The sequence below is a fragment of the Notechis scutatus genome, chromosome 13 (genome assembly GCF_049901735.1).
Source record: "Notechis scutatus isolate UNSWTSFEM ecotype Mainland chromosome 13, rNotScu1.2, whole genome shotgun sequence".
Lineage (NCBI taxonomy): Eukaryota > Metazoa > Chordata > Lepidosauria > Squamata > Elapidae > Notechis > Notechis scutatus.
Window position 1 is genome coordinate 13,178,064 of NC_142021.1, and position 21,168 is coordinate 13,199,231.

The following is a 21,168-nucleotide window of genomic DNA, read 5'->3' on the forward strand; positions in this document are numbered from 1 at the left end:
GAAAACACACCTTACTAGAAGAGGAAAGGGAATACCTTTTTTAAACCACCAACCTTGTTTTTTCAATTTCATTGTCCACATGTTGTGCATTGACAATAAAAAGTTTGATTGTTTGATTTTTGCACTTAGAAGAACAAGCAAACTTAACACGAATGGAGGCAATGATATAACTGCCAGCTTGGGAAGGATTTTAAGTTAGGTGCAAGTTAGAGTTTCAAGCAGCGACCGTCCATCTTTCCACTTAAAAAAAATAAAAACGCCGGCTCATTTAAGTGACAATATAATTTTTATTTTTTTTAACACACTGCTGGTTAAAACTGCCAGGCAGTAGATTTCAGAATATTTCCCTCAACCAGACATCCTGAGAGAAAAAAAGAGAAACCCAACAAAATGTATTTAAAAAAACAAACGAACAGCTAAATGTACCAAAAAATGGGGTGGAGGGAATAATTAATGCAGAACTCATCCATACCTATTTCACTTCCCCAGGAAAAGAAATATTTTTGCAAAGCCAATGTAGTCAGACAAAAGTCATATGTGCTTTTTTTTTACCCTTTGCCCAAGCTCAATATTAAATGCACACCTACACACATCCCAGTAATAAAAAGAACCAATGCAAACTATTAAAAGACACAAAAGTAAAGGACAGTTGCACGCACCACCCTGCTTCAGAATTATGTATTGACTTTGAAGTAAATGAATGGCAAACCAGCGTAAGGACAGATTCCGCCCAAGCTTGTAACCTGGCAGCAAACATTCTAGGCCAGGGGTCCCTAAACTTGGCAACTTTAAGACTTGTGGACTTCAACTCCCAGAATTCTCCAGCCAGCATAGCATAGCATAGCATAGCATAGCATAGCTGCATAGCATAGCATAGCATAGCATAGCTGCATAGCATAGCATAGCATAGCATAGCATAGCATAGCTGCATAGCATAGCATAGCATAGCATAGCATAGCATAGCATAGCATAGCATAGCTGGCTGGAGAATTCTGGGAGTTGAAGTCCACAGGTCTTAAAGTTGCCAAGTCTGGAGACCTCTGTTCTAGGGCTGTCCTAAGAGGCCACTGTCAATGCCTCTTTAGCAAGCAGGGACACAAATAGAAAAGATAAAAACATACACAACAGTACAATAAAGGATGGGGGCCTCAATCTTCTGATAGCCGAGACTGCAGCCCTCAAAACCTGCATCTGCCTTGTTGGTAAGAACAAGGATTATCATCTCCACTTCAACTTTGATCGTGACAGAGGTGACCTGACTCCAATTGGCTTAGGAAGTGAAGTTGAGAGAGAGAGAGAACATAAGGTCAGGCCCTTTCCCTGGGGGGGAATTCAAAAGTCTCTCAAGGCACTCCCCAAAGGCACCCCAAATAATTTCCCTCAAGTTTAACCAGGGAGTGATCTCTTGGTTCAAGAAACCAACCCAGGGACACACGAACACTTTTGCCCTGGTCAAATACGACGATTTGGAAGCTAAGCACCACTCTCCGATCCCCGTCAAGCACAGCTTTGGGGAGGGTAGCGGGGGTGGGGGGCAGCCCAAAAGGCAGTGGAAGGAGGTTGGCTGCCAATGCCTCCCTTTCCCCTCGGCTCCTCTGCTCTGAAGGAAGCAGCATTCGGGGCCAGCAGGCGTCGTGTGCCACCAGCTAAGCTCCTGAAGGAAGACAAAATCCTCCAGCAGAGATTTCTACGGCTGTGTTGGGTCTTTGGGGCTTTTCAGAAGCAAGCTACGGTCGGCTGTAGCGACCTGAAGGTCTTTAGGATAAACAGAGCGTCAACTCCAACTTTACCTTTGTGGCCCAACCGGGAGGCCCAACAACATCAGTTTTCTTAGGCTTTCCCAACCACCTTTCCATCTTATATGGGACATATTTTTAGCGAGTCTTGGCCTACATCCACCGGGATACCCAATTAATTCCAAGCAGCGTTTTACCTTTGGGATTCACTGATGAGCCTTCCAGCCCAAGGCAGCTGCAGGCCTTTCCCCAGGTTGCTCAAAGGGCCCTTTTTCGCTCTTCAAGATATTTAAATTATGATACCCAATTCATAGGTTTCCTCTGCTGAATGTCTAAATTGCTGCAGTAAAACAGGAACATTTCTCAATAAGTATATGAGTGATGGGACCTCAGGAACTATAAAAAGCAGACATTTATCCCCGCTCCTGGCTAAGGGAGAGGGCATTATAGTTGTGCAAGCAAAATGGAGGTCAAAAAAAGAAAACAATTCCACAAAAGGGGCAGGCGGATGCCACTGTGCCCAATAACACTACTACACAGGGATTGGTGCTCCAACCACATAACTAAAGCATGCATTGGCTTAAATGAACCCAGAACGCTGACCCTTCTCACAGGAGGCAGCAGTAGGAACCTTCATCCCCTTCTGGCATCTGGCAGGCAAAGCTTAGAGCGCCGTTCCCTTGCAGCCTGCAAGCTCAAGATCTCCAGCTTAGGTAGAAGAGCCTCAAGGACCACAGTCCCTAAATCAAGATGCCAAGGCAACCCTCTGGATTCTGACCCCCCCCCCCAACCCTCTGGATCAAACTGTGCCAGTCACAGCAGTCTTAATACTTTTGTAGATCCTATAAGGGGTAGGGGTAGGCCCAGCACAAACACAACCAGAGAGTTGTAAAAGCAAAATCTGTGGAAGAGGAGAACAGCTTCTGTTCTGATGTGCTTTATGGAGGGCAACTCTGCAAGGATCTTGACAGATCACCTGTTTTTATTTTTGTTTTCAGAGTATAGAGGAATGAAAGACCAAGCCCTCACACACGCTCATGGTTTTAAGGGCATCTCAGAGCAGGAAGTGAAAGGTAAAGCATGACCCTCGCCACTTTCTGCCAGTGTACAGAGCATGGGGCTCCAAGGGCCTTTCTTGTGCAAACTTTCTACAAAACGAAGTTCCCTTAAAAAAAAGACCTTTTGATATGCAAAGAATATACCTGAAAAAGTTTAAAAGGCAGAAGCAACAAATGTAGATTCAAATGCTGGCTTTGCTGCAGTTTCCTTTAGGAAAAGAAAATACTAGAATGTCTTGCCACACTCAACGTATTCAAATTCTGAGGGAAAATTAGGGCCATGTTCTCTCTGTATAAAAAATAGGGGTAAAGCTGCTCTTACTAGTGAATGACTGGAACCAAACCTTCTTATGATAAAAGCGAATTGCCTTTTTTTTTTTACACCCCAAGACCCAGAAATGCAGAATTTCAGTTGTGTTCAGTCTACCCATCCATATCAGAAACAAACCATATCTTCCTTTAGGAATTTTGAGTTCTCAGAATCAGAGAAAATACAATCGTTCAGGAAGATAATCAGTAACCGTTAGCCTCCTCTGGCCCTGGAGAAAAATGGGAATGGAAATGAGGTTGCAATATCTCACCTGGTCTTCCTCCATCTTCAATTTGTTTGTGGAGGAAACCTGCAGCTTTACCATCAAGTGGGACAAATTAGGGTAAGAGTGAGGCAAGGCAGCCTGTATGTTCTGTTCACTTGCAAAATGTAAGTCAGCCCCTAAATAAACAGCTACAAGGGCTTTCGTTTAAAGGTGAAGGATTCAAAAAATGAACAGTAACAAGATAAAAGCAGCCCCCTTGCCCTCATGGCTACATACCTGAGCTCATATAACATCCACCTGCTCTGAGAAAGAGATTCATCGGTCTGGACCTGCAACATCAATAGCTTCCAATTCAAATTCTTCCAAGTTGGAATTCAAAGAATATAGAACTTGGTGAAATTACTTCTGGGTAATGTGAGTGAAGCAATGAAGGTGTGAAATTTCCCTAGCTGTAGGTAGCCTTTGCTATATTCTGCTAGCAGGTATCAACTGTCTCACAGGGCATAACCCAGAAGTCACTTCATCGATGGCAGCCATGAAAATGGACACCTTACTACCGAAGATGGACTTCCATCAAAGAAAGTTTAGAGCCATGACCAGAGCAAAAGGGAGCAGCTTTCAGGTGGGGCTCTTGCAAATCCCTGCCAGCATTTTCAATCAAATGGGGCTTATTCCTAAATAAATTTGGGGGCAGAGGCAGGGCGGGCATACCACTGTCTAGTAGAAATATATATATATAAATAAATAAAAAGAATTTACTTTGAGGTGAAATGTCCAAAAGGAAGCCAAATCTGGGCAGGAAGACAATTTTCTGAGCCAGCTGGAGAAAGAGAGCCGCTGACTGAGTTTAATATGTTTACTAGCAGTATGAAAAGAAAATGCAAAACAGCTCATTTCCCTGTTGAGATTGCAACTGGAAAGAAACCGGACAAGTGCCTTAAAATTAAGCGCACAAACTGGGAAAGTGGAACAGATTATAGGAACAAACGTTAAATACGGTGGCACAACCTGGCCGCTGCGGGGCTCAAGCACCATGAGCTGAATGTCCACTGACTGATTGACAGGTACAATCACCTTGCTCTGTGTGAAAAGGCCATTGAGGAAAATGTCTTCAACTCTGCCTTTGTTTTGCCCAGATTCCACTTATAGACCTACAGCAAATGGAAAACCAGAAAGCCACATCAAAAGAGAGAGAGAGAGAGAGAAATATTCCTTAGAGCCCAGTAAATATTTAGGGAAGATAACCACAGCAGTCCCAACAACCCAAGGAGGGAATTTTTCCGTAGGTTAGACTCGAGCAACCCTGCCTTGGCTTACAATACAATCTGCACTCCACAGCAGGAAGCACCTTTTAAGGACATTGTGGGCTGTGCCCACAAAAAGACCCGAGAGAGGAATGGCCAGCGGGATCCCTTCAAAGGGCTGGCGTCTCTTTCAAAAGTTGCCTTGAAGCCAAGTCTGAACGGCTCAAAGACAAAAACCCTTTTGAGATTTCTAGCTCTGGACGGGCCTCTTAAGCAGGAAAAAGGAGACGCCACCTTGGATTGTGGGGAGTCTCCAGGCACAAGAAAAATGGAAGGCCATCAGGGAAGCTTCCTACATGCCCGCTGGAGTGCCACGTTAACATGGAATGGGAAGAGGAGCTAAGAGTGGAATCACAGCAGTTGGGAGGATGGGATGGGGCAGAGAAACTAGATTGAAGTTACACCAGGGGTGGTGGTGAGAGGGAATTCTCTAAATCAGACAACTCAAGACTTGCCAGAATTGTCCTGACCAGGGAAAGCACTTGCCTGAATGTAAAATCTTCTCAGAATGCCTGGCAGAACAGGTGACCTTGATTACCTACTCAACCTGTCCCATAACCAAAAGCATGTTGACCAAACATCAATCCGTCAAGGAGGAAATAAGTACCATGTGTTGAGCTACAAATGTCCTAGTGGATGTCTACCTAACCCCCACCTCCACACCCGTGGATCCTTCCAGCAAGGCTGCTCAGGGGCCGCTTTTCTTTCCAGCCAACCCTTTGGATCGTGTGCCTTTCCTCCCGCCCCTTTGGACTCCATCTTGCTCGTTGCAGGATTCGCTGCCCCAAAGATCCAGGTTCTGCTTTAAGACCTTCTGGCCAGGAAAGGTGCCTGCTGCTGCTGCTGCTGGCCCACAGCTGGCCAAGACCCAAAGTTCTGCTGAGGGGGATGCAAACTCTCCCTTTATTGTACCTGCTGCTCCTTAAAAAGCCATTGTTTTCCTTAAATATGGAGAAGCTGGGACCAACTCCACATCCGGCCCAACTCCTCCGCCCTGGCTTGCAGACCAACTGTGCTTGCTGTCTTTTTCACAACCTGCAAAGGCAGAAGAGGGTTGGAATGAAGACGCCAAAGGCCACTAGGATCGGGAACATGAGGCTGCTGTTGTCCGAGGCATAGGGATTGGGTGTGCGGGGGCCTGACTGGACCCGGTTCTTATTGGCCTGCTTTTTAGGGCTAGACCCGTCTTCGTACTCCTCTTCATCTTCCTCCTCCTCTTTCTTCTCCAGGCCTGGGTGAGGCTGAAGCTTTGGAACATCTGTAGAAAGAAGAAAAACAATGCCAAAATGGATGCACCAGCATGATGCAAAGTAGACAAATTGCAGGGAGGCAAGAAGCATTTTTCTAAACCCTAAACCAGGTCTTCAAACTTGGCCACTTTTGTGGACTTCAACTCCCAGAATTCTCCAGCCAGCTATGGGAGTTGAGGTCCACAAGTCTTAAAGCTGCCAAGTTTGGGGACCCCTGCCCTAAACCGTTACAGCCCTCAAGATTCAAACACCCCTACAGATTCAAAGCTGTAGGTAAAATGCTTAATGCACATGCAAAACCTTATCAAGGCCAATGCAGAATCCCACCAAGGCAGCACATGAACATGTCTGCCTCTCCACAAAATGCAACAGGTTAGCATTTTTGGCACGTTTACAAACTCCCCATTTCTTTTCTTGGGGCACCTGTGCCCCTATTCCCTTCCATTTCCTGTGGGTCGGTGGTGGGATTCAAACGTTTTTACTACTGGTTCTGTGGGTGTGGCTTGGTGGGCGTGGCAGGGGAAGGACACTGCAAAAAACCCCATTTCATCCCCTCCCCACTGACCTGCTTTCCAGCTCCGTTCTCCTGGGCAGGGCAACCAAAGGAGACCCAGCCGATCAGCTGGGACTCAGGAGGCAGAGAATAGATGGGGACGGGGCCAGTCAGAGGTGGGATTGGATGGTTCTCTGACCTAACTCAAAATTTCCGCTACCGGATCTCCAGAACTGATCAGAACCGGCTGGATCCCACCTCTGCTGTGGATGTTCTCAACAGTCAAATAGCTGACACTGTAGGTCAGAACAGCCAGGCCCCTGCCCACGTGACCTCCCCTTCTGCCCCCCAGAGAAGATCAGCCAATTGGGAATGACATCTCTCCCCCCCCCTCCCAGATGGCCACTTCCAACTTCCCTGCTCCAGACGTTCTCTGGCTTAGCCTGGCAACCCGTCCAGCTTGCCTACAGACAGTCGTCTCCGACAGCAGGACTCGGCTGCAGCGGGAAGAACTTAGGGGAAGGGATGCAGGCAAGGGGAGCCCCTCCTTCCGGCTGAAATGGACCTGAGAAGACGGGGCTACGTCCGCCTCTTCAGCCAGAAGGCGTGAGGCATTTTCCTGCCTCCCGTGAGGAAACCCTTCTTAGGTGACCTGCGCTGGCTGAGTCTAGTTTTCTAACAAAAGAAAATCTTTCCATCGGCTGGAAGCACAAGCAAAAGGGAAAACGCGTAGCAGTTGCATAGAAAAAGTTAATGTTTAAACCCTTAAAAGCCAGAACCTTCTCCAACTCTTATTTTCTTTTAGCAGGGCGGGGACTCATTCCTATCTTTCGGGGGCCCTGAACAGATTGAAAGGTTAACTCCAGCTGCTGTTATCAGAATTGTGCTGTCACTCAGCCTAAACTTGTGCCACATTTGCTCGTGTGTGTGTGTGTGTGTAGAGGACAGCCAGAGAGAGACGTTCTTTGTTATCAAGACTGCCTTAAGACTGTACACTAGACGTCAAAAATATCCCCAAGTATTTAACTTTACTCGTAACTTGAATTTTCAATAGGTCTGCCAACTCTTCTCTTTGCCTTAATAACATATTTTTTGTCAGAATCTTTGTTTTGTCTTTATTTATTTTCAAACCAGCCATCTCACCATACGTCTCTATCTTTTCCAGTAATTTTAAAGCTGTCTCTAGAGGGTCTTCCAGAATAAAGACCAAATCGTCACATTTTTGCACTGCCGTTGAAAAGAACGCCAAGTCAGATGAGGATTTTGGTGGCCCAGAATCTTGAAGCCAAGATGGTTTCTGCCGGGTTGCCAGCATTCAGGAGATGTTGCCCAGACACGTCAGCACAGCCAACCTGATACTGGCTTTGAGGCAAGAGGTCCAGGCCTTTTCAACTCCTCGCTTACCTCCACCACAGGGGGAAACCCACCGGCTCCTAAGCCAAAGCAGCACGATCAGAATTACACTCCCCTTGAGCATTTACACCTGCTGCACCACTGTGGACAGCACGAGTATCAATGGGAACAAACCAGGTGGTATTTCTGGCTATGGTGCCACCAGGGTTTTGAGTCTGGAGAAAAAGTTCTTCAACTGTCACAAACAAGGCAACTCAGAGGAGGCAGCCCTGACAAAAAATGTATAATTACTATTGGTATTAAAGTATAACAATACTTCAGTCCTTAAGTTTATCATTAGTATCAGACAGTATAGATACATCATCTTTTTCTTTTTAGAACAGAGGCTTCAAAAATAAATAACACTGACCAAATCTGTCTCTTAAAATCAGGTTTTCCATTTGCACAACATATATTTTATATATGGGCCATGGTGGCGCAGTGGTTCGAATTTAGTCCTTCAGGCTACTTCTGCTGCCTGCCAACTGCCTGCAATTTTGCAGTTCAAATCTCACCAGGCTCAAGGTTGACTCAGCCTTCCCTCCTTCCGGGGTGGGTAAAAAGAGGTTGACTCTGTAAACCTCTTAGAGGGGGCTGTAAAGCACTGTGAAGCGGGATATAAGTCTAAGTGCTATGGCCATTTCTCTTCTGAACTCCATGCTTGACAGAACTGAAGCTCTTCCTGAGGTTACAGATTCTGTCTTTTAACCCTACTGAGTTCAACACCACCTTAACTTCCTTAAATTATTGCTGAGTGACCTACAGCTGTCCTTTGGATAGAGACAGGATCGTCCGCCATTTGCCCGGATGTTCAAAGAAGAAACGGGAAGAGAAAGGAGTTACTCACCATCCATTGTTCCTGCGAGGACATACAGTGCACAGATTTTTGGATTATCATAGTACCCCTGCGGAAAGCAACAGAAGGTAGAATTCCTTTGTTACCCTGTGTTTCTTTGGAAGAGCCGGTTTTTAAGAAGGGTTCGGGTTTGGGGCTGCCCAAGGAGGCCTTATGGCAGCTCTGCAGAAGAGCTCACCGCCCAGACTCTCAGGGGTTGTTACCAGCCCACACAGTTGGTCCAGTTTACGATACTACTGGAAGAAAGTGAATTGGGATTCCCAGCCAGCTATCTTTTCAACATTTCCATTTTTCCATCTTCAGAAAGCATTCTACCAAGATGTGTAAATACAAATAGTCCTCAACTTATGACCACAATTGAGCCCAAAATTTGTGATGTTAGGCGAGAAATTTGTTAAGTGGGTTTGTTCCATTTTACGATTTTCCTCATCATGTTTTGTTAAGTGAATCACTGCAGTTTTTAAATTAGTAACACAGTTGCTAAGTGAATCTGGTTTCCCGTTGACTTTGCTTATCAGAAGGAAGCAAAACGACCCCAGGACACTGCAACCGTCATAAATGCGAGTCAATTGCCAAGCAACTGAATATAAATCACATGACCATGGGGGTCATAAGTACAAAAAAGGTCACTTTTTTCAGTGCCCTTGTAATTTCAAACGGACACCCAGTGAACTGTTGTAAGTTGAGGACTACCTGGGCCTCCTTCCTGCTCTAATGGCCCCTTCCCCTTGAGACGAGACTGGCTCCTGGCTGAGAGAGACATGGGGCTCCCTCAGCTTCTCCGCCTGCCCAGGTGGGTGACACGGCCGATCTCCTGAAGGGGAAAAGGGCTTAGCCATTATTATTTTTTTTGCTTTACCTTGACAAACTCAATGTTAAGCTTTCCTGTGAAGGTAGAAACTTCTCCCTGCACACTCAGCTTCCCCTTCTTTATGCTGATGGGAATAATCTCATCGTGAGCAGTGCTGTGTCCCACTCTGTCAAAGATGTCCAAGTCCTTCACCACCATGTGGCCGTTTAGACGCACATCAAAAACCTGCGAGTTGAAACGAAGACAGAACTGCTGTCACCCGTAGGGCAGGGGTGTCACACTCAAGGCCCAGGGGCTGAATCAGGCCCTTAGATCTGGCCTGCGGGGCCACCCTGAAAACAGCAAAGGACCGGCCTCTGGTGCCTCTGCCAGTGAAAATGGAGCTCGGTGGGCAGCACGTGCCCCCTCCCCCCCCCAAAGCTCAGTTTTCACTGGCAAAACAAACTGAAAGCAAAGCAAAGGGAGAAATATTTCCCCTTTTGCATTTGAGCATGGAACAAGGGACAGAAGGAGAGGGAAAGTGGGAGAAAGTGGGAAAGTGGAAAGAAAAATAAAAAGAAGGGAAGATGGGAAGAGAGCAAGGAAGGAAGGAAATAAGGAAAGATGAGGAGGAAGGAAGAGGAAAGGAAGGAAGGAAGGAAGGAAGGAAGGAAGGAAGGATTATAATGAGAGTGAGGAAGAGTCTCAGGGAAGTCCTGCCTTAGCACTTGGCCACCACAGGTGCCCTCGACATGAGTGACGTTGAGCTGGCCAGGCCCACCCATGCACACGCCCCCCAGCCCTCAGAGGTCAAACACAAGCCTGATGCAGCCCTCAATGAAATGGAGTTTGACACCCTTGACATAGGGAAACAGGCCCCGGCCCAGCCCAGGTGAGTTTTCAAGTTGCTCAAAATTCTCTCTGTGAAGAATGGACCGGCCATCCACCCACCTACACTCCTGGATGAGGAATCTTGCATAATTCAGCCCACTGTGAGTTGCTTTCAATAAATGTTGCACCAATGGGAATATTATTTTATTCATATTGTGCCTTGTTTTGAGAGGGTGCCAACATCCAGAGCTGCTAATTGGACAAAATGGTAACCTTTTATGGCAACATACACGAGACAAGTAAATTTAGATAGTCAAAACTGCAGTTTAAGATCGTTCCCCTCCACAGTCCAGGGGAAAACGTCCAGGATGGCCACCCAATCCATGCCTCTTGGGATGCCTCCTCCAGCTCCACCAACCTTTCCCCAATGCCTTTCAAATGGTGCTTTTGTTCCATTCACAAAAAAGGCTGACCTCCCAGGAGGGATTTTTTCCTTCTTCTTCTTCTTACCTTCTGCTGCGACTGTGCAAAATAGACTTCAGCAAACTTCAGCACCAGGACATAGTCGCCCTCTTCCTTGATCGGGACCTCGTAGCCAAAGGTTTCCTCATTGTAACGTTCCGTCTGGTAGAGAATTTGATCCTCAGGGTTGGAGCGCAAGATGGGCAATTTCATACCATAATCGGAAGCTGCAATTCCAAGAAACAAATAATTTTTCTAAGCATAAGGCTTTTGCCCATGGGAAGGTGGCTCCAAACATTCAAGTGTTAGCTTCCCCTTCCCTCCCCTTCTTCTTCTCCCAGGCCTTAAGGCACAAGTGACCAACCTGTTAGCTTGCCTGGGCCGCATTAAGTGCCTTGGACCGCATACAGTATGAACCATACAGTATAGTTAATGCATATAAATAATACATGTCCTTTTTAAAACTTTTGATACAATCTTGTGGAGCCTCATTAACTAGCTGCTCAGGGCTTCATGCAGCCTGTAAGTTGCACACACCAACAAAGCTTAAGGAAAGAATTCTCTGATCAAATGATACACACACACACACACACACACACACACACAGAACTAACTCGAAAGACACCTGCAGGCTCAAACCAAGTCGGTCACAAGTTATCCCCAGAGTTCTGCCAGTGATGCTGGCTCAGGATCTACTGGCCTATTTCCTGGCGACATGTGTGGCAGATCAAGAAGGACCTTCCGACTTTCAGTAGCTTAACAGGAACAGAGGAGCATTTTCTTCCCTCCTAAATTAAGCTGCTAAATCAGGAACTCTTTGACAAAACCAGGAAGCGATTGGTGGGGAGGGAGCTTCAAACTCTGGTACAGTACTGGAAACAAAGCCCTGTGTCTTTAGTTGCATCCCTCTGTCCACGTTTGTGGGCTACCACGTCTCCCCAGGAATCCAGTTGATGGATTTGGGGATGGTAACTAAGAAATAAAAAGCTTTCAGGGGCTGCTCAATATTGGGATTTCATTTCTGGAGAGAAACTGAGACAGCTGCGCTTCTCTCTGCAATACAAGCTGTTACATCTTTCGGGTTACAAAACTAAGATCTTGAATTGGTGGTACAGGAAGTCCTTCGAGTTACGACCAGTCACTTAGTAACTGTTCAGAGTTATAGTGGGCATCCCATTATCGTTCCCCTTACAACCCCGATTTGAAATTCTGACACACACACCCTGCAGCCACGTGATGATATTCTGGGTTCTCAGCTACCCACCCATCCGGCATTTACAGCTGTCTGGGGTATCGCATGGTCACGTCACTGCGATTCAGTTTCTTTTGCTGAAACCCAGTATTCCTGGTTTCCAGCAAACAAAGTCCATTGCAGACAATGGATTTGCTTAATGTCCACGGGGTTCGCTTAAAGACTGCAATGATTCTCTTAATGACTGCCACAAAAAGGATCATAAAATCAGGCAGTCACACAGTGACCCACTAATGATTGGCATGGCTTATGACCGTAATTCCTAAGGTCGTAAGTAAAGTACTACCTGTTTATTAGTAGAAGACTAGTATATATTTTCAAACCACTTTGATGCTGTAATTCTCTTCATTGGGTTATTATCATTTTAAGTGTTTGTGTGATGTTTTCTTATGGTTTATGCATTCCATGGTTTAAATTCCAAGAGGAGAACTTCTCAAGAGTTCTTTGACAGATGGGCAAAACAGATCTGCAAGGAGCTCATGCCATTTTACACAACTGATTTCTGATGTGTCCTTGGGGTAGCTCTCCTCCCTCTTTTGTTCTGCATGTGGGAGGAAGGGAGGAGAAAGGAACCACAAAATAGCAAAAGGAACTTCAGCCACCCATAGCCCAGAAGAAAATGCTTGAAGAACTAATATTAGGCTCTGTAAAGGTTATGACTTGATGTCAAAATGTCTAACCTCAGCCTTATTATAGCCAAGCAGAAGCCTCCATTCAGCTGTTTTTGGCATAAAAATCCCTGTAATTCCTGCGAGAAATGATAAGTACATTCAGTATCTCAATAACAGAAGCTGTCGCTCCTTTCCATGGACTTCTGCCAAAGGCAAATCACTCCACGGATGCCCCCATTTGGGATGCTTAGCTCTCCTCCCCGAAAGAGCCCAGAGTAAAGTCATGGCAAAATTCAAGCAGGCTTGAAGCAAAAGTTGAGTTCCTGTGTGCAAATGCTTAAGCACACCCTTTCCAGAAACAGGGCTTTTGCCATGTAAGTACAGAGGAGTTTCCTTCCATTTTCAACTTGGAAAAAAAACCTGCAATTCAGCTATTCAAAGTTTAGAAACACAACGAGCGGTTTTTCCCCCTAATAAATGAACTTAGCTGAGAGGAAAACCTGAGAAATCACAAGCCACAAACCAGCCAGAAGCCCTGAAGCTAAAAACTTTCTCAAAGCAATCCAAGAGAAGGCATGCACGGAAAACCCCAGAACTCCTCCTGCTCTCACAGGCAGCAAAGCCAAAGTGAAAGAATCTGCACCAAGAGGAGGCACAAAACTTTCTCCTTCCTTCTTTCAGAAGAAAATTTGGATTATTAACTTGTGGATTAAGACCACAAGTGAAAAGGGACTCTGCCAAAACAGCCTTTCTATCATTGGACTACATATATGTTTATTGCATTTATACTCTTCTTAAAATATTGTGGCGGACAAAAGGGAGCCAGATTTGTGTTTTTCTGCATTGACCACACAGATATCTGAAACTACGTATTGTAGTCTTTGACTTGCAACTAATCGAAGTTACAATGATGCTGAAAAAAGTGACTTACAACTGGTCCTTGCACTTATGACCATTGCAGCATCTCGTATGGTCGCAAAATTCTTGGACACTTGGTGACTGGCATGTATTTACAGTGGTTGCAACGCCCCAGGGCCATGGGACTGACGTCTGTGACTTTTGCAGCTACAAAGTCAGGAGGGAAGCTGGATTCGCTTAACAGGTGCGGTGATTTGCATAACCAGGACAAAAAAAAGAAAGATTGGAAAATCAGCTTTGACTAACTTAACTACCTTCCTGTTTGGCAATACTGGTCCCAATTGTGGTTATAAGCCAAGGACTGGCTGTATGGTTGTCATGGGGGTGTTGTTTGGAGAGGCACTGCCAGAGCTTGAACTTTGCATTCACTAGCTGTCAGCCTGCCCTGGTTGGGGGGGGGGGGAGCCAAATGGGTGGGGGGAAGGCTACAGACTCATCATACCTTCCAGAGACACCATCTCAAGGTCTAAGCCTTGAGGGAATGGAATGCAATGGCTCACCAACCAGCGTGCTGCCATTGAAGAGGCTGTTCCCAAAACAATTATTTTCAAATACAATTGGATAATAGCCCCAAAGGTGCTTTTTCAAGAGGCAACTAGACTTTCTGTTTTTTCTTTGAAGACGTTTGCTCTTCATCCAAAACCTGAAGAAGTCCAGTTGCCCCTTGAAAAAGCACCTTTGGGCAACCATGACCTCGGACGACTGAGAATCTCCACAGAAATTGGACAATAGGGACCAGGGGAGGGGAGGAGCTGGATGGGGGAAGTTAACTGGGAAATTTTAGCCCACGAAATTCCCTTCTGGCTTTGTAACCCACTTGGCTTCAAGTAAAAGTATCCCTTTCACTATAAACGGAGTCAAGGGTCTTTCTTAAATAAAGGACCAAATCGGGGTAGGTCTGACAGGCACTATGTGTAGGAAAACCTGTTCCAATTGACCTGTAGGACCTAGATACACTTGATTAGGGCAAAATGTGCTATCCAGCTTGGAAGTCCTTCCAATTCAGGGAAAGAAAACTTCACTCCCAGGCACTAAGAGGAGAAGTTATTCAGGACTGAAGTCAGTGCAATCCTGCCCTGGTTCTAACTTCATCTACCAAGCACGAGCAACACAATGCCGGACTGCAATCGAGGTGCAAATGGCTGATGAGCATCTTTATTTTAAGTACGGCTAAAGGACTTTCATGGGGTTACAATATCAGTTGATAACGGAGCATTTCCAATTAGCCACAAAGCAAATCTCCCTTTTGATCTACAAAGCCGCTCTTCCTTCTCACGCACACAGAGGAGAATGTCTCTTCAAAAACAATGCAGCTTTTTACGAGACATGGGTATGTCAGCCAAAAGCAACAGCTGGTTTATATTTATATTTAAGCATCGATTATTAGAAGATTGACAGCTTTAGCACGCATCACTGGAGACTGACTCACCCACAGTAGTGTGTGCAACATTCTCTAATCAAGAATTGCAAAACTGGGTCTGAAGAATAGATAATAAGTAGGAGTTAAGCTTTAAGAACCCCACTTGGACCTTCCTTGAGCCAAAAATTCTCAATACTGCAGCATGCTACAGATTAAAACAAAGTGTGCTGCAATCTTAAATTTCCCAGTAGGAGAAATGGTTATTCTACTCATTTGGCGGGTTCAGCGCCGGGATCCTCCTATGGATCTGGGGGTCCCCGAGTCTGCCTGGCTTTTGCAACAAGAGGAATTGCAGGTTCTCAGCGCGCAGAAAAATCTGCCCAGAAATGTTTGCAAAAGAAATGGCTCTGGGAATATAGGGAAGGAGGGAATCCTCTAATGTGTGAATCTGAATGCCTACATCTCTACTGACAATGCAGAAAGGCATCAAAACAAGGACGAAACCTAATGGAGGAGGAAACTGATGTAAATCATTATGAAGTAATAAAATCTACCTGTAGGGTTGAAAATGACCTCTTCTTCGTCCAGTAGCCAACACATTAAAACAATTCATAGCACCATAAAGATTAAACAACTTGTGTTGATTTTGTGGATTTGAATTGTAGAGTTCCTAAGGTAGGACCTACGCTTACTTTTAAAACAAGGGAAGGAAGGGAAGACACGCTCACCAGCGCACAGGCTGCAGGGCATGGGAAGCAACTGTCCCTCTCCCCTCCTCTGACTTGCTCAGCCCCCCCCGAACCCTGTGCCCAATCCTGGACGTTGGCAAACTGCAGTGCGCTCAGAGGACGGCTATCAATGCAGGGAAGGCCCTGGAAACCAAATCTGGCCAGGACTGGATGAAGGAAGGGGGTATATTTAGCGTGCAGCACAGAAGGCTGCGGAGAGCTACGATGGCCCCTTTCAGAGGTCTAAGGCCAGAACCAACAGACCGACGAAACTACCAGGAAACCGATCCGGGTTAGATGGGCTGCTAAAAGAGGCAACGGAGGAAGAAGCTGCCTCATGAAATGCTGTATTCCCTTCCATGAAAGGTGTTCAAACCGAGGCTGCATTGAATCTGTCCCAAAAGCGGTAGGTAGCGGATCCTCCACCATACAGGATTTAAATTAGAGATCTATGACTATGGGGAGGAAGTTAGAAAAGAAAGGATTTAAGATGCAAAGAATCAGCATAGAAAACACACCCTTGTGTTCAGAACACAAGATAATTTATTCCAGGAAAAATTAATATAGAAAATATTAATGACTGTGAAATACACACACACACACACTCACCCGTCCCACTCAATCAACTTGCAAAGAAAGACTCCTGGCCACTGGAGTTCCTGCCAAGAGTGTACTTTACTTTACTGAAGCTTAAGTGGTTACAAAAATAGCGAAGCTGAATCTGAGATTTTCCTGTGCAAACAACGCAAAGTAAATGTCCCACCCCCCACAGCCCCCCCCCCCTCCACCATTCCCCAGTTATCTGCAAATATCCAACCAGGTGCTTGTATATTGTTCAGGAAATAGGTTCTCCGTTCCCAGATCTGCATGTACCAGATAGTTGATCTTGGCTGGCTGAAGCTTCTCACAAGGCTCAGCTGGGCTTCCATTCCCCCCTTTCTTCTTCCTTACAGTCCAATCTTTCTCCCTGTTGCTATTGTCAGCTCATAAAGCTTGGATAGGAAAGATACAGCCATGACACACACACACACACATATAAAATAGAATATATGGCCACCGACTCCCACAGAGTGACATTAAAAGTTAACAGTATAAAAACCCAACCCCCTCCGTTATTACATATTATTTTAGATTTAGAGAATAATACACACAATCAACAGATGGTCAGAATACAATTGTAAAGGCTTCTTCCTCTCCCAACTAAATAGTGCTTTGAAATAGGTTGAGAAGACTGTTTTAATTTATAGTTCAAACACATTTTACTGTAAAATAATGTAATATATATGGGAAAGACCAATCCCACCTCAGCACCAAGTCATTATCCAATGCAGAATGCCCACCCCAAGTCCCTACTTGGCGTATGCCTGTGCATAGCTCGAAGCCTTTGCCTGGCCTTCCTCTCCAGAAAAGCTCAGCAGAAAAGCCTTGGCAAGCCCCACAGTTAACACTGGCTGTCTCCAGCTCAGGAGCAACCGAGAGAGAAATGGACCCGAACAGCCCCAAAGCCAGGGTCTTTTTATTGGGACAGAGATAGCCCTGCCACAAGCAGCCTTCCCACCTGGTAGCATTTGAGAAAAGGCGGCCCACCCTTGGCCTGAGCACGGCCCCTCCTGGGCAGCAGCAGAGTCTAGCCAGGGTACTTTGCACAGTCATTACACAACAGTGCTGAAGAGTTGCCATTCTTTCCCCAATTTTACTTTCTCTCTTTTACTACTCCAGATTACGAACCAGAGAAAAGTAGCATAGAAACACAGGAAAAAAAGCAACCAAAATTTCCCTTTTCTCACAGCTAGGATCCCAGAAAACTCCCTGGACTTCCACACTTTTAATGCTAAAAATGAGGCAGAGAGTGAGAAAGCAGGCCAAGGGCATGCACAGAGCTGGGGAAAAGCCATATTCACTTGGGAAGAGGCAACTGGGACATATACAACCAGATCTTCTCCTGCACCCTCCTCTCTCTTTGCAGAAGCCAAACTCCTTGAGGATTTGTTTGAGAAAAGACAGGCTGCACACAATGCATGGTTCAACTGCCTGCGGTCACAAGATAGCAGAATATGGCAGCAAGCTTAAGCCTGAAATACTTTTTATAGACTTGTGCCAAAGTCCAAATTTTGCAAGCTGAAGTTTCCCAACCTGGTAACTTTCAAATGTGCTGATACCTTAGATTGCAGCTAACATGGAGAAGTCCATCTAAGTACTTTGTGTAAGAGCTGAAACATCGGAAGAATCTTTGTTTTGACATTAAAGGGCAATTTGGAAATGTGATGGCAACATAGAAAATGCGAGAAATGGAGGTTTGTTTTAATATCTCTCACATATTGATTTTGAATGAGAAATCTGGAATTTGCTTAGTGTGATTAAACCTGATGATAGCTCAGTTCCATGGTCAGAATATGTCTGCAGCACCATCATGAGGAGGGTGGGTAAGATCAGGGAATCAAAATGTTAAAGGAGCCTAAGACCATTGAATCCAAATTCAGGACAGGAATCCAAATTAATATATCTCAAAAAACTAACTTAATACATCCAGAGAAAGGAAGCCCACTGTTACTCATGAGAACTTTTTTCTAAAACAATTCTTCCATATTCTTCCTATAGTTTTAAATCCATTATTTTATGTTCCAGACCCTGATAAGACAATATTGTGACCATCCTTCAGTTTGGCCTAGTCAAGTCAGTTTGGTCTAATGGTGAAGCCTTCAGGCTACAAAGCAGGGGACCGAGAGTTTAAGTCCCACCTTAGCCATGACAGCCAGCTGGGTGATTCAGTACCTCTCTCTCAGCCCAACCCACCTCACAGGGCTGTTGTTGTTGTGGAGAAAATAGGGGAGGAAGGAATGTTGGATATATTTGCACCTTGAGTTATTTGTAAAAATATTAAAGGCAGGATACCAACCAACCAATATGGCATGATTACAGGTATTTGAAGAGGGCTCCACCTTTAGTTTTCCCTTCTGAAAGTTAATCCTCCAAATTCCTTCCATATCTCATCATGGGAACTATTTGTTTATTTTCAGACTATTTCTCTAGTGTACCATGATAGTTTTAAATTTTGCTTTTACCTTTTAGGATGTCCACTATCCCAATTATGTCTGTCAACTGCAAATCTGTTAAGCATTTGTCTTCTCTTTGCAAATAAGTTAATAAACTGTAGTTTTTACAAACTACAGAACTCAGGGGCTGAAACATCTGACAGCTCATGCCACTGAAAGAATCTTCAGCTTACGCAGCAAAATCCTGTTCCATATCTGTAAACTTCCCCAGAAGACAAGAGGCATCACTGAAGATTATGATCTGTTTGCAAAACCACACAATTTACTCATCAAGCCTTCTTCCCCTAGCAGTGAAAGTACTACAGGACATGTGCAAGCAGGAACTGCAGCATTGTGTTAAAGTGCTGTCTCCTTCCAATATAACCCTCTAAGAATTCTGTCAAGCTGCTTAACGATTAACAGGCCTGGAAATGAGAATGGGAAAGAAGCTGAGAGAATTGAGCTAAACTTAGGCAGAAAAATATTGGAACCACTGGAACACAAAATGATGAAACTGTCAAGCAACTTTGCAATGGCTTAACGTTTTCCACTTTCCACCAGCCCAGTTCTGGGACACTAAAAAACAGCACAGTGCAGAAGGAAAAAAGACCCCCAAGCAATGTAGAAAGAACAGGAAGCAAAAATTATTGCAGCATTTTATAAGACAAGGAGGTAGAGAAGAAGCAGCTTTTAAACCACAAACAGTTCCTTAAAGAGGCATCTGGAATTGGTGTGGTTATTTCTTTGAGCAGAAACCACAGCTATCTCCATCAGAGAGTATGACAGGCTGTCCCTCCTCCCCATCCAATGCGAATCAAAAGGAGAACAGGCCATATGCTCAAGTTTCTCACATTTACCATTCATACAAGGAAAGGCGATTATATATGACTTGTCAAAAGAATTCAGAAACTCTGGTTTGTCACTGAAGCCATAAGATCCAGCCACAATAAGCCAAGAGGGAGAGAAGGGGAACAAGAGAGATGACAAGGAGAACTGCAGAAACCAAGATGCTGGGACATGGTGAAAAAAAGAGAAGCAGGTCAGGGAGGGCAGCTCTGAAGAAAAAGAACAGGCCACAGTAGTGAGAAGAGGAAGCCGAGAAAGGTCGGAACGGCTGGTCTATCCCTCACCTTCCCTTCTGTATCCCAGAGAATCTTTCGCTGCTTATATTTCTGCTTGCATGCAGAGGGTGCACTGGAATTCACACCAAGGCAGCAAGACAGAAACCTCGTGCGAGATGAAGCCATGATTTCCCCAGAGCAGAAGCAGGAATGGGAAGGGCAGAATCCACAAAAGGAGGGAAGAGGGAGCTCCACTATGCACAGGAGTTGGGGTCCAACACATCTGGAAGCCCCAAAGCTGGGAATGGATGTTCTGGGTAATGAGTTCCGCACTACTCCTGACCAAGAACATCTACACGGTGCCTTGGACTCAAAGTCGGCGCCTGTGGGTGATCAGTGCTCTTTCTATCCTCTTTCACGCCAGTATCTGCACAGCCTCCGGAGCTCCCTCTGCAGTCGGGGCGAAGGGCTAATCCTGCACGGAGTCGCCTCTGCCCAGCGTTTCTCTGGAAGGGGCCCCACTGAAAAACTGGCCTCAGTACCGAGACGGCAGCCTTTGTCCAGGGGTGCAGAGCCAGGGGTCCTCTCTCTGGAGCAGCGAAGGGCCCAACCCCAGCTGTGGCAGCTGCCACTGTGCCACGACGTGGAAGGTGACCTCTGCACCGACCCTTTCCCCCCCCCAGCTTGGTAAATTGGCAGGGCGGCAGCTCCCTGGGGAGCCCTGGCCGACGCACAGAGCCCCCTCCCGGCCCCCCCTGGACAAGGAGCGCTGTCGAGCCCAGAGCCCGACCCTCTTCCTATTGCTGGGGGCCCCGGCAGATGCCAAGAGCCTCCCCCCGTTCTTCTCTCCTCCAGCCTCTGCAGCCTCTCACGCGAAGAGGGCAGCCTCGCAGGAGGCCCAGGTAGGCTGCCTCGGCCCAGGGCTGCTCCACCGCGCCTCAGGTCACCCAAGCAGCCGGCCCGGCGGCTCTCCACGCCCTACGCCAAGCCCCCCCACCTCAGGTACCCAGCGCCCCCCACCCCCACCTTCCCCCTCGGGTGCACAAGCCGCCTCAAGTGCGGGAGGCGCCCCGCGCGTGGAGGCTGCTCCCCAGGGGCTCGGGGCCTCCGGCGGGGAGGCGAGCTCACCTCGTCCCACCCGTCCCTCCAGGGGTCCTTCCGGAAGTGGATGCCGTGGACGTCCACATGGGCCTCCCCGCCCGCGTTGACGGCCCAGACCACGTTCTCGGCCAGGCTGGCCCCGGCCACGCTGCCAGGTGGCGGCTGCAGAGCCAGCAGCGCCAGCAGCGCCGCGGCCAAGAGCGAGGCGAAGCGGAGCTGCAGGCCCCCGGCCGCGGCCACCATCTCCGGCTCCTTCCGCGCTGCCGCCTCAGCTCGGCAACGGCTCCGCCCCGCCGCCACCGTTGCCGCTGCTGCCGCTCTCGCACATGCCTCCCGCCGCCTCAGCCGCAAGGGGGCATCCCACCGTGCTGGCCGTGCCGGCTACCCTGACGCCGGC

General features: G+C 46.6%; 1 protein-coding gene across 1 annotated transcript; it reads right to left on the minus strand.

Moving 5' to 3' along the window:
* Positions 1–267: 267 nt before the first annotated feature.
* Positions 268–21,114, minus strand: MLEC (malectin). Its single transcript, XM_026688130.2, has 5 exons — positions 20,799–21,114; positions 10,757–10,935; positions 9,485–9,661; positions 8,617–8,674; positions 268–5,892 (listed from the first exon to the last, which is right to left on the minus strand). The coding sequence occupies exons 2-5, from the start codon at positions 10,919–10,921 to the stop codon at positions 5,663–5,665; spliced, it is 630 nt and encodes a 209-aa protein (XP_026543915.2). The 5' UTR covers positions 10,922–10,935; positions 20,799–21,114; the 3' UTR covers positions 268–5,662.
* Between the last annotated feature and the right edge of the window lie 54 nt (positions 21,115–21,168).

Bases quoted from the DNA above. Each gene is read 5' to 3' on its own strand.
- MLEC (XM_026688130.2), bottom strand. From the start codon at position 10,921: ATGAAATTGCCCATCTTGCGCTCCAACCCTGAGGATCAAATTCTCTAC. The intron at 9,662-10,756 runs GTAAGAAGAAGA...TTCAACTCGCAG, and splicing joins TTGCACAGTCGCAGCAGAAG to GTTTTTGATGTGCGTCTAAA. The intron at 5,893-8,616 runs GTGAGTAACTCC...TTCTTTCTACAG, and splicing joins CCTCGCAGGAACAATGGATG to ATGTTCCAAAGCTTCAGCCT.